Consider the following 14,819-nt stretch of genomic DNA (forward strand, 5'->3'; position numbering starts at 1 on the left):
CGGACCTTCAGGGGCGAGAGGGTGTGTGTGATGGAAGAGAGAAATTAGAGTTTGAACCAAATAAATAGATAAATAAAGTATCAATGCGATAAATACCTTACCATTTTCATAACATTTACACTGAACTTATGTTTTCATATTAATGTTGTCCTTTATTGAATTCTGTCATTTGTAATGTAATATATTGTATTTATTTTAGTGCTTTCAAATCGATTATATAATAATATAATATATATATATATATATATATATATATATATATATATATATATATATATATATATATATAAAGAGTTCAGATGCAAAAGCCTCTAAATGCCATTTAAAATTTTCTTCTAGAATGGTCATTTTTATCAAGCTTGTATATTTAAGTTCAGTAATTTCACTTAAATGGCAATTAATAGGTAATCTTCATTGCCATTTAAGTGAAATTACTGAACTTAAATATACAAGCTTGATAAAAATGATCATTTTAGAAGAAAATTTCAAATGGCACTAAGAGGCTTTGCATCTGAACTCTTCATATATACACAGATACACGAAAACGTTTATGTTAGATGTGATGAATCGTGATTAATCGATTTGACAGCAGTAATTTATTTATACATTACTGTGTATTGATTAAAATATATATTATCTGATTACAGGAATGATGGAATGAGGTAATTTGGTTGTTTTTCACATATCTGTATTAGTTGAATGCATGTAGACCATTGTAATGCAAAGCACATGGACTGTAAATACTGTACGAATCTGTGTTGCAATATTATAATTAGATTGTGATATTATAATAATAATAATAATAGGTTTTAGCTGGTTTATGGGGACATAAATAACAGTTAAAAGTTTCAGCAGTTTTTGGTGGGGTTAGTGATTATCAATAAAATTATTAAATGTGGAAATCCAGGATTAGTTTATCTAAGTATCCTAGGCCTGTTCACAAACAGGGTTGAGATTGAGGATTAGGCCTTAATTAAATTAACCTTAGTTAAAGGGATAGTATTTCTGTTGGTAATCAACCAGTTGAGGGTAGCCATTGACTTCTATAAAAAAACATACTATGGTCAATGGCTAACTGTTTGATTACCAACAGAAATACTATCTTTAAAATATTAATATTAGGCCTACAGAAATAACATTATTTAAAATCTTCTTTTGTGTTCAACAGCAGAAAGAAACTCATTCAGGTGTGGAACAGAACGAGGGTGAGTAGCTAAATGATGACAAAAATTGCATTTGTGGGTCACTATTCCTTTAAGTAGCTTTTATGAACATGCCTTAGGAAAAAAAAAAACATTACTGAATTTTATTTTAAGATATATCAGTACAAGTTGCTTTCAGTTCTCTTCTCATGCATTTTAATCTGGGACTAGTTTTACAGTAAACCTTGTTTGTGAAACCGAGGGTTAAAGTTTTAGCTGTAGGACAATGCAAATGACACAAGATGGCAGTGTTTGTCAAAAATCACAGTCACAGAACTAATATCGGCAACCCAAACTCGCCTGATATAGATATTTTTTTTTAATCAAGGAGATTTTAATCTGATTAAAACTGTTAAACTGTGCCGTAAACGTTTTAGAGATTTTTTAATAAAGTAATTTAAAAACAATGTAAACTAAAATGGCCTGATGTTTCTTTCCTTCCTGATTATGGTGATTCTAAAGTGATACAGTTGGTCCTCTGGTCGTGTTGACAGTAAAATTGTTGTGTAGACTGGACAAGTGGCTTTGAGAACACGCATTCTCGGAGTCTCTTTAATACAATGGAAATACAAAATGTATGTTATTTCATTCTTTTCTGGCACAAAAACAACTTGAATTTCTCATTGCTCCCGAATCTTTAGGCCAGCAAATGTGTCATCGTCATAATTCCTGATATAGCCTATCATATTTCTGACTGACGACTGATTGATTTGTGAGCAGCTGATAATTTGGTGAATGTTCTCTGTAGAACCTTTCAGTAGCAGTCTGTGTTCAGTCTTCTATTGCTCTCTCATCAGATGTCATCATTTCTTCACATCTATCACACATGTCTGTCATCTGGGTTTAGTGTTAAGGCGCTCAGACTGAGTAAACTGAGCTGGCAATGGCCTAATGGTTCCTCGTCAACAAAAAGAGATCATAGTTGCACTTGCAGTCTACAAGATGACAAGATCCACCATCTTACAGGTCCATTAGGTGTTTTTTCACCTAGGCTACATACTGTCACACATGATTTGAGCACTTATGTAAATAGGGCAGAATGATTCTCTTTAATGCACATTAATATTTATACCTAAGTAAAGTGGTTTGTGCATTGCATGTGACAATGCAATATAGGAGTCCATGCAAAATGCATGAGAACTTGGACTCCTAAGTGTTAGCATGAATTATTATAAGTGTTTTTTTTTTTTCTCTAGTCTTAATAGAACAATACTTTAGATGTATATTTAAGATGTAACTTAAACCCAGCTAAAAGGCATGTTCTCAAAACTTTGGCTATTGTTCAAGTGTCATGGGTGGCTGTATAGAGTGCATGAAGACGAAAAATGCATGCTAGTCGGTAACACTTTATTTCAATAGTTTGCTCTTGAAAACGTCCACTATGGTTTCAGACACTACAAATGGCTGTCCCCTCAAATAGTGCCCTATTTAAGGGAATGGGGGTGACTAGGGGCCCTAGTGTGTTTGATTAATGATTACGTTAACCTGTCGTTTGTTGAATTACCTCATTGAGTCTGTGTATCCTCCCTATTTCGTTCAGTTCTTTGTCCGGTCTCGTCTTTGTGAAGTGAATAATCACTGAATAATCCTGTGTGAAATCACTGAAACATGGGGTAACACATGTTCCACATCTTTTCTTGAAAGAACTAAGTGTTTTTAGCTAAGAATAAACTAAAAGAGTTACACGGTGTAGCTTTAATATTAACATTGGCAAACCGTTAGAACATATTTTTGTTAGCTGGGATATTGTTAAAGGAACAGTTCACCCAAATAATGAAAAGTCACTCTTTTCCGTCCAATCCCAATGAATGGGAACTTGAGCTTTCAAGCTCCAAAAAGGAAAAGCATAATAAAAAATCATAAAGGAAATTCATATGATTTGTGCACTAAATTCTAAGTTTTCTGAAGTAATACAATCATTTATTAAGCATTGTGAGCTGTCAATGAATCATTCAGATGGTATGGTTTGTGAACTGGATTGGTTTGTGTAAAGATTCTCCTGTTGTTTTCCATGAAAAAGAATAACAGAATATTGGTTTGGAATCACATGAGGGTGCGTAGATAATGACAGTGTTCATTTTGGATGAAATATCTCTTAAACAATATAATTTATAGAAAGTGTACAAATGTGGATGTGCAAAGAAAACTAAATTAAAACATTTCTTTTGTCCTCAGTCGTGCGTGGAAGGAACACACCGAACACATTATTTTCCATGTATCAAACATCTTGCTGTAGGGCTTTATTGACGGATTTTTGAGAACAGAAACACTGAACTAAGAAAGAGTCTCAGCAGCGCGAACCACTGTTGTTATTTCATAAAAGAATTATTGTGGCTTTCTGACATCAGCATTCATTTTAATTACAATAGATTGTTTGGCTCTTTCTGTTATGGATTGTACAGTTCAACATCAATACTGCTTCAAATATGACATCTTCATTTTTAGACACTGCCAGTGTTGCATGTACTCAAGCAATGTAGAGCATTATGAACCCAGCAGAATATATTTACATCCCAAGTAAAAAACTGAAAGACGTAATCTGACATTTCTTTAATGTGACGTGGGCAAAACACACAGCAGTCATGTTTACTCATGTAACACAATAAGACTGTTCAGATAGAGTTTCCCATGCATGTTGTCAGTCAAAAACACAAAACAACCGCTTCAGAACACACAAAATAATACGTACATCCATTAAAACTCAAGAGTCCTCTATTTATAATGTTTAACAAGTCAAACTGTACATTATTCTTTAATACGGTGCATTGATATTCAGTTCTGAAATCTTTTCTATAAAAGCACCAACATGTCTTTGGCCAAGGAGATCCATCATTGAATAAATACATACATGATATGAAAATAAAAACGAAATAAAATTTTTAACATCTAGTTAGAATTGTTAAAATAAATATGAGATATATAAGATAAACAACTGTGTCTAATTCATTCTTTGAGCATACAACCTAAAATAAAATAGTGTATTATGACACAGTCGGAGACGATAAAGCAGTGACTTTGCTGTACGGTTAAAGGTGAGGAGAGTTTTTCTTCAGTCTGGTGGTCTTTCATTGGGTTTTTCCTCAGTCACTGCATGCACGTCCACTGTAAACATCTCATGCTAAAACCTTAACACAATGACCACACAATAAGCACGTTCTGTGGTAAAAATGGGACAATAGATTTTTCCAAATCGCCCAAAATCTTCTAGACGAGAAAGGCTTTTGGACACATTCTATCTATGAAGTATTTCAAGTGTTCGACAGAGATGCTCAGTAAAGTATTTTCTGTTCGCAGTGTTAGCAGTTTGCTCTTCACACAGTCAGTAACTTCGGATTTATTAACTTCCTCACCTGGCATCACAAAATACAACACAGCAAAACTCTCCCTTTGACCCCGTTCCTCAGTGATTTGAGATCCACACAGCTGTTCCAAGGGTCATCTGTAAGTATAAAGACAGATCTGTGAATATGAGAAACTCAGCAACACTCAGCAAAAAAAAAGTAGGTTGGGACTTCATTTGAGCTTGTGCTTTTTAAAGCGTTGCTACACAGACTTCACATCAAAGCAGAGACAAACTGTCTGAAAAAAATAAAATAAAAAATAGCCTCAAACTAAGCAGCATGAAGAACAGTCATATATATGTATATATGACATATCATATATATATATATATATGACAAAAAAGTAATATATATGTCATATAAAAAAGTCATATATATGTCATATATATATATATATATATATATATGTCATATATAATCATATATTGAAAAATGCATGCTGGTTCTGATCAAACATTTTTGAATGCTCACCAAAGCTGCATTTATTTGATCATAAACACAGTAAAAACAGTAATATTGTGAAATATTATTACCATTTAAAATAACTGTTTTCTATTTGAATATATTTAGAAGGTAATTTATTCCTGTGATGGCAAAGCTGAATTTTCATCATCATTACCCCAGTGTTGCAGAGTGTCATGTGATCCTTTTATTATTTATTTTAATACTGTATATATACTGTATGTGTGTGTGTGTGTGTGTGTGTGTGTGTATATACAGTATATTAGGGCTGCACGATATTGAAGAAATATATCCAATATATGCAATATGCGACAGACAGAGATAGATAGATAGATAGATAGATAGATAGATAGATAGATAGATAGATAGATAGATAGATAGATAGATAGATAGATAGATAGATAGATAGATAGATAGATAGATAGATAGATAGATAGATATGGGCACAAATGGTAAAGCAGCAACTATGGACATGAAAAGTGTGACTTGCTGACATGTTGTTTATCTCTCTTTAACAACTTCCTCTTGTTGAAAGCCAACACCCACGAATGACAGATCGGGAGAGAAAGCAAGATGTGCCATCACATCTAGTGTGTCTGCTCTGAATAGATCTGCACTGTTAGAACATCACTCTGCTGGATGCTCCTTTAACAAAAAAACAAAACACACACACACTTCTTGAGGTATATGTGGGTGTTTTTCCTGTATTACTCAAGTCCTGGAGGGTTTCGGTCACATTTCCCATGAATGCAGTGTGGCAGTTAGAATAGGCCATTTTGATAGCAGTAAGGGAATACTCTCAAAATTGTGCCTCAGGCAGAAGAAATATTTCTAAGAGATGACGTCCGTTACGTGCGATTCATTTTTATACCATCACTTTCAATCGTAGTAGGATAACAATGGCAAATCTGAATAGTACATTTTGCCCATGCATAACTCACCGACACTTTTGGTGTGAAAGTGCCTTTAAATTAGCCATTGGAAATAAGTAAAACATTTATTAAGCTATAAAAAAACAAGCAAGGCCAGCCCACACTCTTAGAAAAAAGGGTTCATCGGGGTTCTGTATATGAAGCATAGGGTTCTTTACTCAACTCCAAAGAACATTTTATGCTAAAAAAGGTTTTATAATGACAAGAAAGAACCCTTTTGGCACAAAGGTTCTTTATAGGCTATTATTCATTCATATATTACATTATTCTGCAACATTTAGTAGTTGTAATTAAATTATTGTTTATGAAACTGTTGTAGTAACTTAATATCACATTTTAATCATGCTGATTTTTGGAGGAGAAAAGCTGAAATGGCACACTTCGTGTGATGAAATATATACATTTTCGAACCCCCATATCTTGAATTTTGTGATCATTCACATGCATTCATAAATATATTTTAGGGTCTCGATTTTTGTCAATAATATGAAATATTTAATCCGGAAAGGACAAAACAAATGATAATGAATGAACCCAAAAGTTCCATATAGAACCTTTTTTTCTGGCTACAAAGAACTGGTTCTTATTATTGAACCCTTAAAAACGGTTCGGTAACACTTTACAATAAGGTTCGTTAGTTAACATAAGTTAACTGCATTAGTTAATATGAACTAATAATGAATAGCACATATACAGCATTTGTTAATCTTTGTTAATGTTATTTTCAACATTTACTAATACTTGATTAAAATCTTGTTAACATTAGTTAATGCACCGTGAACTAACATGAACAAACAATAAACAGCTGTATTTTCATGAACTAACATCAACAAAGATGAACAAATGCCGTAACAAATGTATTTCTCATGGTTAGTGCATGTTAGTAAATACATTAACTAATGTTAACTAATGAACCTTATTGTAAAGTGTTACCAAGGGTTCTGTATAGAACCTTTTAGGGGTTCCAAATACATAGCGCTGATAGAACCTTTTCTTCTAAGAGTGCAGGTGAGGAAAAGGACCACAAAAGTAACATATCACTTTCCATAATATAAAAAGTAACTATGTTTTTAATAGAGTAACGCAATATACTTTTAAAAGTAACTTTCCCCAACACTGACCTTCAGTATGAATAATAGTAACAGTTTATGAAATATAATCGATCAAATAACAGAAGATGCAAGAGTCTGTAAATATATACAATGAGGGCAGTTGTTTGATGGCTTGTGTCCAGTGATCTACCCTGCACTGACATGAGAAACTGTGTGTCTGTAGTAGCCGGGGGTGAAATCTCTTGTTTGACGGCGCAGGAGCGTTAGAGCAAGTGTGAGACAATGCTAACTCTCCTCTTCAGGGATCACTGCAGCTAACAGCAAACACATCACTGTTTATGACTGTCAATCAATTGTCGAGCTGATGATGTGCATAAGCAGTTGTTTCTGCAATGACTGAACCACACACAGTTGCGGTCAGGGAATACCAATCTGTTATTGTACCGCGAAACAAAACTGGTGTCTCCTTTTAACCAGCTTTAAAAATGCAAATACTAGCACTTTAATTTTGCAAGGGCACATTCAATGTATCAAAAGTGACAGTAAAGACGTTAATAATGTAGCAAAAGATTTATATTTTAAATGAATAGTGTTCTTTTGAACTTTCTATTCATCAAAGAATCCTGGGGAAAAAAAAGTGTATCAAGGTTTCCACAAAAATAAAAGCAGTTTTCAACACTGACAATTTGAGAAATGTTTTCTGAGCAGCAAATCATGATATTAGAATGATTTTTGAAGGATCATGTGACACTGAAGACTGGAGTAATGATCCTGAAAATTCAGCTTTTCATCATAGGAATAAATTCAATTTTCAAATATTTTCAAACAGATATTTTAATAATATTTCCCTGTATTTTTGACATTTTAATCATCTCACCGACCCCAAACAGTTGGCAAAAATGTAAAAGAGAAAGGAAAAGTGACACTGGGACTAATTGTCACATGGCATAATTATATAAGGTCTATATCTCAGTACCTAAGGGACGAGAGAGAGGAGAAAAAGAGCACTCATACTATAAAATAGAATCATTTAGCATTTGTTTTATTAATAAATGCGTTCATAAATTAATCAAATTCAATATAGTTCTATCCACATGCTTTTCATAATTTATTTTCTACTTCCAGTTTCTTCGCTTGTGCACCCAAATATTGTTGCAATGCTGAGAAATATCCATATCAACAAGCATGATTTCAAGAATTTCGTGCAGGCTTACTGATTTTTTGCTTCCAAAAGCTGAGTAATATGAAAGTAATGAGATGTGCTGCTTCAAACCGCATGTGTTGAGGAAGCAAATGTGTGCTTGCAGAGATAGAGAACAAGTGGAAAATAAACCCAAAAGCATAGAGGGAGATGTTATGGATATAAAAATGTGAGGGGGCACTCATTTCAACTCACGTAAAAAGATTCAGGGTACCTTAAATATTGGATTTAAAGCATCGAGTTCCCTAACAATCCCATCCTGGAAGCTTTGAGGACAGTTTATTGCAATGAAATATATTACGGAGCAGTATTTCTCAGCAGATCTCCTGGTGTAAGTCATTCAAAGGCCATAAAATTTCAGTTTTCTCTTTTCAGCAAAAATGAATTCGCAGCAGAATCTAAACACAGTATAAAAACACAATGCTATAGTAGGGCTTTATGATTACAGTGTTCTAAATGTTTTTAGTGCATTGCTATGCAGTTGATTGGTGGTTATGTGTTGCTGGTTGCAAGAATGATCGGACTATAATATTCTAGTCTCTAGAAATGACTCGGTTCTCTATTTTTAATAGACGCCGGTTTAAAAAAAGGGCTCTGCGGTGGACATCCATAACGTTACTCGTCCACAGTGTGACGTCAGAAGACATTTATTAATCTTAGTGTTAATCTCAACATTTACTAATACATTATTAAAAACAAATGTTGCATTTGTTAGCATTAGTTAAAAGAGTAGTTCACTTTTAAAAAAAACTTTTACTGATAATTTACTCACCCCCATGTCATCCAAGATATCCAGACGATGAATAAGGGTCTTATCAAGTGAAACGATCGCTCATTTAATAAATAAATAACAAAGTTGAAGTTTTATAAGTTCAAATGCTCGCCTTGCTCTGTTCTGTGACGCACGTTCGCGACTCTCCTGTTCGAACTCGTTCATCAAAATGAACGAATCTTTTCCCGAGTCATTTGCTTCATTCAACGAAAGAAACGAACGAATTGACTCGGAAAAAGATTTGTTAATTTTGACAGGAGAGTCACAAACGTGCATCAAGAGCACTTAAACTTTGTTTTTTGTTTTTTGTTTTTTTAATGAGCGATCGTTTCGCTTGATAAGACCCTTATTCGTCTGGAATCGTTTAAAGCTTTTGAACAGTTTGAACTGAAACGGTCTTTTGGACCTTGAACCGTTTGGTCCCACTGAAGTCCATTATATGGAGGAAAATGCTGGAATGTTTTCATCAAAAACCTTAATTTCTTTTCGACTCGGTCATTTGAAGTCGAGGACTTTTCTTGAAGTGGAGGAGGGTGAATTGTCTGTGGACACCCCACTGTCTATGGTGGACACAGGGCCATATCAATTCAAGCCGCTGGCTCAAACTGCGGTCTTAACTCCGAGCTGTGTGGAGAAGCCCATTTCTACCTCTATTCCGTTACCATCCTGATTCCTGACCACTGTACTAAACAGACAACTGCAGTTGCCACCGTTCAAACTGAAGAGGGCAGCACTCAGATGTTTTTACACCATATATTGTAGATTTAAAACACTTTGTACCCAAAAAAAGTTACTCGAATCGATGATCAGCACTAATAAAGCCCCATTCTTACAGATCATTAACTAAAAAAAGTTGATTTAGGGTTTAGTTTCCCTTAACAAATGAGACCTTATTGTAAAGTGTTACCAGTCGTATGACCTTTTTGGTTCTAATTGGAGCCTTTATTTTTAAAAGAGTGATTTTATGTCATTTCGACAGGTTGATTTACAGTATTTGTGTCATTCTTCCAGGCTTTAATGGCATCTCGTGAGATTCAGAGCAGACTCCATGCACTTTTCCGAGGGTCTGAGAGAGGCTGTTACCTGCTACTGTGACCTGTCTGGCTCGATCTTGGTCTCTCCGTTCTGCTTGTCGTTGATGGATTTCTGCGAGAGGCGTGAGGACATGGTGGCGGCTTGCACCACGGCCTTGAAGCTGCGCTTGCGCTTCTGTACGTTCTGCTCCGGGTGGAAGATGATGACGTAGACTTTCGGTATGTAGAGCATCCCCAGAGAGACGGAGGCACTCAGACTCATGGACACGGTCAGCGTGGTCGTCTGGATGAACATCTGGATCAAACACAGGAAATGGAATGCCAAGAGTTATAGATCACAGGATAGAGTTATATATCACGTTTGAGCACAACCGAGACCACTTTAAATGACTAGTTCACTGAAAAAAATGAAAATTCTCTCATCATTTACTCATCCCTCATGCCATCCCCGATGTATATGACTTACTTTCTTCAGATAAAGAGACATTGATTCATCCACTGGGGTAATATGGATTACTGTCACGATCTGTGTGCTCAAGCGTCAACTGAGTTCGCAGCCATTATATGGACTCACAGAGATGGATTATTTTCATAAAAAATATTGTTTCTGAAGAAAGAAAGTCATATACATTAAGGATGGCATGAGGGTGAACTATCCCTTTAGACATAAGATTAAATGGGGAGGAAATGGAGAGTTTTGTTTTCTTTTTCTTCTTGATTTTTTCTGACAAACAGATCTCCGAGCTTTAGAAGAGATCTCAACAATGCTAAGACTAGCTAAGCTAAGTTGCAAAATTCAAAAGTAATTTCAATATTGTCACGCTTGGTTGCACAAATCGCACAACACAGGAGAATTACTAGAATAAGCTTTTGAAGGAACGCAGGAGAACACAGGAAAGCTATAAACAACAACCGAGGAACACTAAGACGACACAGAACAATGAACAGAGGAAGGGTATAAATACACAGAGATAACTAAATGAACAACAGGTGAACATAATCCAATAACAAACCATAAAAAACTAACTAGCAAACAGAAATCAGGAAAAGCAGCACAGGAAACCAAAACAGACTCAAACATTTCTCATCAGCTTCTTCCAAGACCAAATGATATACTTTAAGTTAAATAATGTGTTTGTTTTTTTACACATTTTAAAAACAAAGAAATAATTCACCATAATTATAACAAAAACAAATTACTTTATGATTATAATTATTAATTAAAATATTTATGATACACTACCATTCAATGTTTTTGAAAGAAGTCTCTTCTGCTCACCAAGGCTGCATTTATTTGATCAAAAATACAGTAAAAACATTAATACTGTAAAATAATCATTACATCAGTTTTCTATTTTAATATATGTAATTTACTCATTAAGCAAAGTTGAATTTGGTGCTCAAGAAACATTTCTTATTAATATCAATGTTAAAAACACTATTTCACATTTTTGTGGAAACCGTGACTGTTTTTTTCCAGCATTCCTTCATGAATAGAAAGTTATAAATTTATTTCAAATATAAATATTTTCACTTTGATCAATTTCAGAATCCTTGCTGAATAAAAGTATTCATGTTTTCAAAAATCTTGCCAACCCCAAACTTACAAATGGTGTATTAATTGTATCGCTCTATATACTCTATCATTTGTTTTTCTAAAATGAACAGAAGAAACATCAAATCAAATGCGATGCTTAAAGGGATAGTTCACCCAAAAATGAAAATTCTGTCAGTATTTACTCACCCTCATGTTGTCCCAACCCCGTAAGACATTAAGATATTTTTGATGAAATCTGAGAGCTGGATCAGTCCTCCATACTAGTCCATAGGCTTCTTGAGGGATTGAAACTTGCCGGCCTCGAAAAGTTATTAAAGACATCGTTAAAATAGTCCAAGTGACTACAGTGGCTCAATCTTAACTTTATCAAACGACGAGAACACTTATTTCAACTACTGCCTGCCTCGAGTCAGGTTGCTAGTTTAACAATGTAAGCTTCTGTTGTTGTACGTCACACGCATCACACACATGACCAGCGTCGGCCTACGTGTGATGTCGCTATCACACTACATTAACTGACTAGAGGGCCATAGAGAAGTAAATGAATAGTTGAAATAAAGTCGTTATTTTTGTTTGTTTTTGCGCACAAAAAGTGTTCTCGACGTTTGATAAAATTAAGATTGAGCCACTGTAGTCACTTGGACTATTTTAACGATGTCTTTAATAACTTTTCAAGGCCGGCAAGTTTCGATCCCTCAAGAAGCCTATGGACTAGTATGGAGTATGGACAAAAATATCTTAATTTGTGTTCCGAAGATGAACGAAGGTGTTAAGGGGTTGGAACAACATGAGGGTGAGTAAATACTGACAGAATTTTCATTTTAAATAAACATCTAACGCCTTCTGAGCTATGAAAACGCTACCTTTGAGTAATAAAATCCTCCTTTTGGACAGGCCATGGCAATGCATCAATATAAACATTCACAATGTTCATCACATGCGGCTGCCAAAGGCAAATAAAAGAGCACCTGCCCACCCAAGAGTGCTCACCAGGAATGGAAATGACACGTATAGTATTAGCGCGGCGCATTAAACGGCATGTCAGTGGGAAGCTACCTGGGTCGTTTAATGCAGCAATAACTAATGCTCTAATTCCTAATTCCCGCTGACGAGGCTTCTGGCTTTATTAAGATGGGTAGACATTGTCTTTCAGGCTCCCAAAGACTCCCGTTATCAACCTCCTCCCACAGTCAAACCCCCGGAACCTCATTGGTGGGCGGAAGAGTCTTTGTCTCTGTGTCATGGTGTGTCTTTGGGAGATAAAGGGGAGAAATGAAATGTTGTTTTTTCTCATCTCATCCCTTTCCATGTCTGCCATATCAAAGGCCTCTTCAAAAGAGAAACTGTGAGCAATTCAACTTGGACTTGTTATCGTGAGCCTGGCAGGTTGTTGCTTACTTCAATGCCTTCATATTGAAATGACTTCATTTCACATAATTTTCTACTTAAGGACTTAAACGGCAACTAAGCTCTGCTCTTTTGTTGCTGGATTGGAGCAGAACTGTGGTGTAAATACTGGAAGTTGTTTCAAAGAGAGATGGTGTTGCATTTCTATATATTGTGTTTTGAAGATGGAAAAGACGACATCTGAATATTTCTGTATACTCCCATTGTGAAGGTATAAGAAAAGCCTTACGGTATACGACAGAACGGTAACAAAAAAGCAGCTAGCAACACCACCAGGTAATGACGAAAAACACTTCCATGTAAAACAGCATTTGCAAAAGAATTTGTTTTCATGATATGCATAAAACGGTATATTCAACAGGAAGAAAAAATGCTAAAACACCACTGGAATCCACTTCTGAGGCTTTTTCGTAAGGACATGGGGAATGAGGTCAAATTCAACCTCAAACCATCCCAAAGGTCTCATTTGCACTCCTCCATGTTCAAACTTGCGTATCGTGTTCGGTTACACGTCAGTGACATTTGAATATGTGCATATGCTAATGAGATTTGAGCATTGTGGTGAAGAAGCACCATTTAAACAACAAAGAAGCAACATTTAAAACTTACATTTCAGTTTTTTCCTCAAAAAAAGATTTCAGAAGATAGAGTACAAGTCAGTCGAACCAATTTTATAGTGCATTTTGTCACTTTATACTCTACCATTCAAAAGTTTGGGATCGATACAATTTTTTAAAAGCTTTAATGCTTAACTGCTTATGTAAAAATACAGTAAAATCAGTTATACTGTAAACCTTATTATAATTTAAAATGTTGTCTATTTGAATATACAATCAAATAAAATTCCAGTGATGAAAAGCTGAATTTTCAGCATCATTACTCCAGTCTTCAGTGTCACATGATCCTTCAGAAATCATTCTAATCTGCTGATTTGCTGCTCAAGAAACATTTCTTATTATTAATGTTGAAATGTTGATTCATATTTTTGTAGAAACAGTGATATATTTGATGAATAAAAAAATCATTATTTTTAACATTAAAAATGTTGTTACTGTTACTTTTTATCAATTAAATGCATCCTCGCTGAGTAAAAGTATTAATTTCTTTCAACAACAACAAAAAAAAAAACCTGACCCCAAACTTTTGAACAGTAGAGTACTTCGGATGAACATTCTTGCAAATATCTCCTTGTCTGTTCCACGCAAAAAAGAAAATCACACAAGATTGGCACGACATGATGTTGAGTAAATGATTCGCATTTTTGTTTAACAACATAAAAGGGACACTTTGAAATAAATTTTTAATATGTTTTAGCTTACCTCAAGGGCATCCAAGATGTAGGTGTCTTTGTTTCCGCAGTTTTTTCAATTTTGATATTTTTAGGTCAAACCGTTGTTGTCTGCCAGTCATTAAACGCAGGTCTATGGTCACCACCTCAAAGAGCATACACAGAGAAGTCCAAATTAAACATAAATGTAAGTACACATTGATGGCCTAAGACACGAAACGAGCGGTTTGTGTGAGAAAACGAACAGTATTTATAAAGTTGTGGGCTGTGGTTACAAGAGGTAAAACGATACAAATACTGTACGTTTTCTCACACAAACCGCTCGTTTCGTGTCTTAGTCCATCAATGTGTACTTACATTTACGAGTCATTAAATCATGTTTAATTTGGACTTCTCTGTGCATGTTCTTTGAGGTGGTGACCATAGACCTCCATTATATGACTGATAGACAAGAACGGTTTGACCTAAAATTATCAAAATTGAAACTACTGCGGAAACAAAGACACCTACATCTTGGATGCCCTTGAGGTAAGCTAAAACATACCAAAAATTAAATTTCAAAGTGAACTA

At 34.9% G+C, this 14,819-nt stretch overlaps 1 protein-coding gene across 2 annotated transcripts in view; it reads right to left on the reverse strand.

Moving 5' to 3' along the window:
- Positions 1-3,417: 3,417 nt before the first annotated feature.
- The window catches only part of grm6a (glutamate receptor, metabotropic 6a), a 53,271-nt gene continuing 41,869 nt past the window's right edge, over positions 3,418-14,819 (reverse strand). Inside the window, exons 11-13 of one of the 2 annotated variants that reach the window (XR_005621896.2) lie at positions 10,046-10,291; positions 4,553-4,641; positions 3,418-4,327 (exon numbers count right to left, since the gene is read on the reverse strand). Coding sequence is in view for 1 of the 2 variants with exons in the window: in XM_039665896.2 (XP_039521830.2) it covers positions 10,049-10,291 (243 nt within the window). In the remaining variant the exon portion in view is untranslated. Of the gene's footprint in view, positions 4,642-10,045; positions 10,292-14,819 lie in introns of both variants that reach the window. The other variant, XM_039665896.2, reaches the window with a different exon arrangement.

The sequence above is a fragment of the Pimephales promelas genome, chromosome 14, assembly GCF_988280905.1.
Source record: "Pimephales promelas chromosome 14, fPimPro1.hap1.1, whole genome shotgun sequence".
NCBI lineage: Eukaryota > Metazoa > Chordata > Actinopteri > Cypriniformes > Leuciscidae > Pimephales > Pimephales promelas.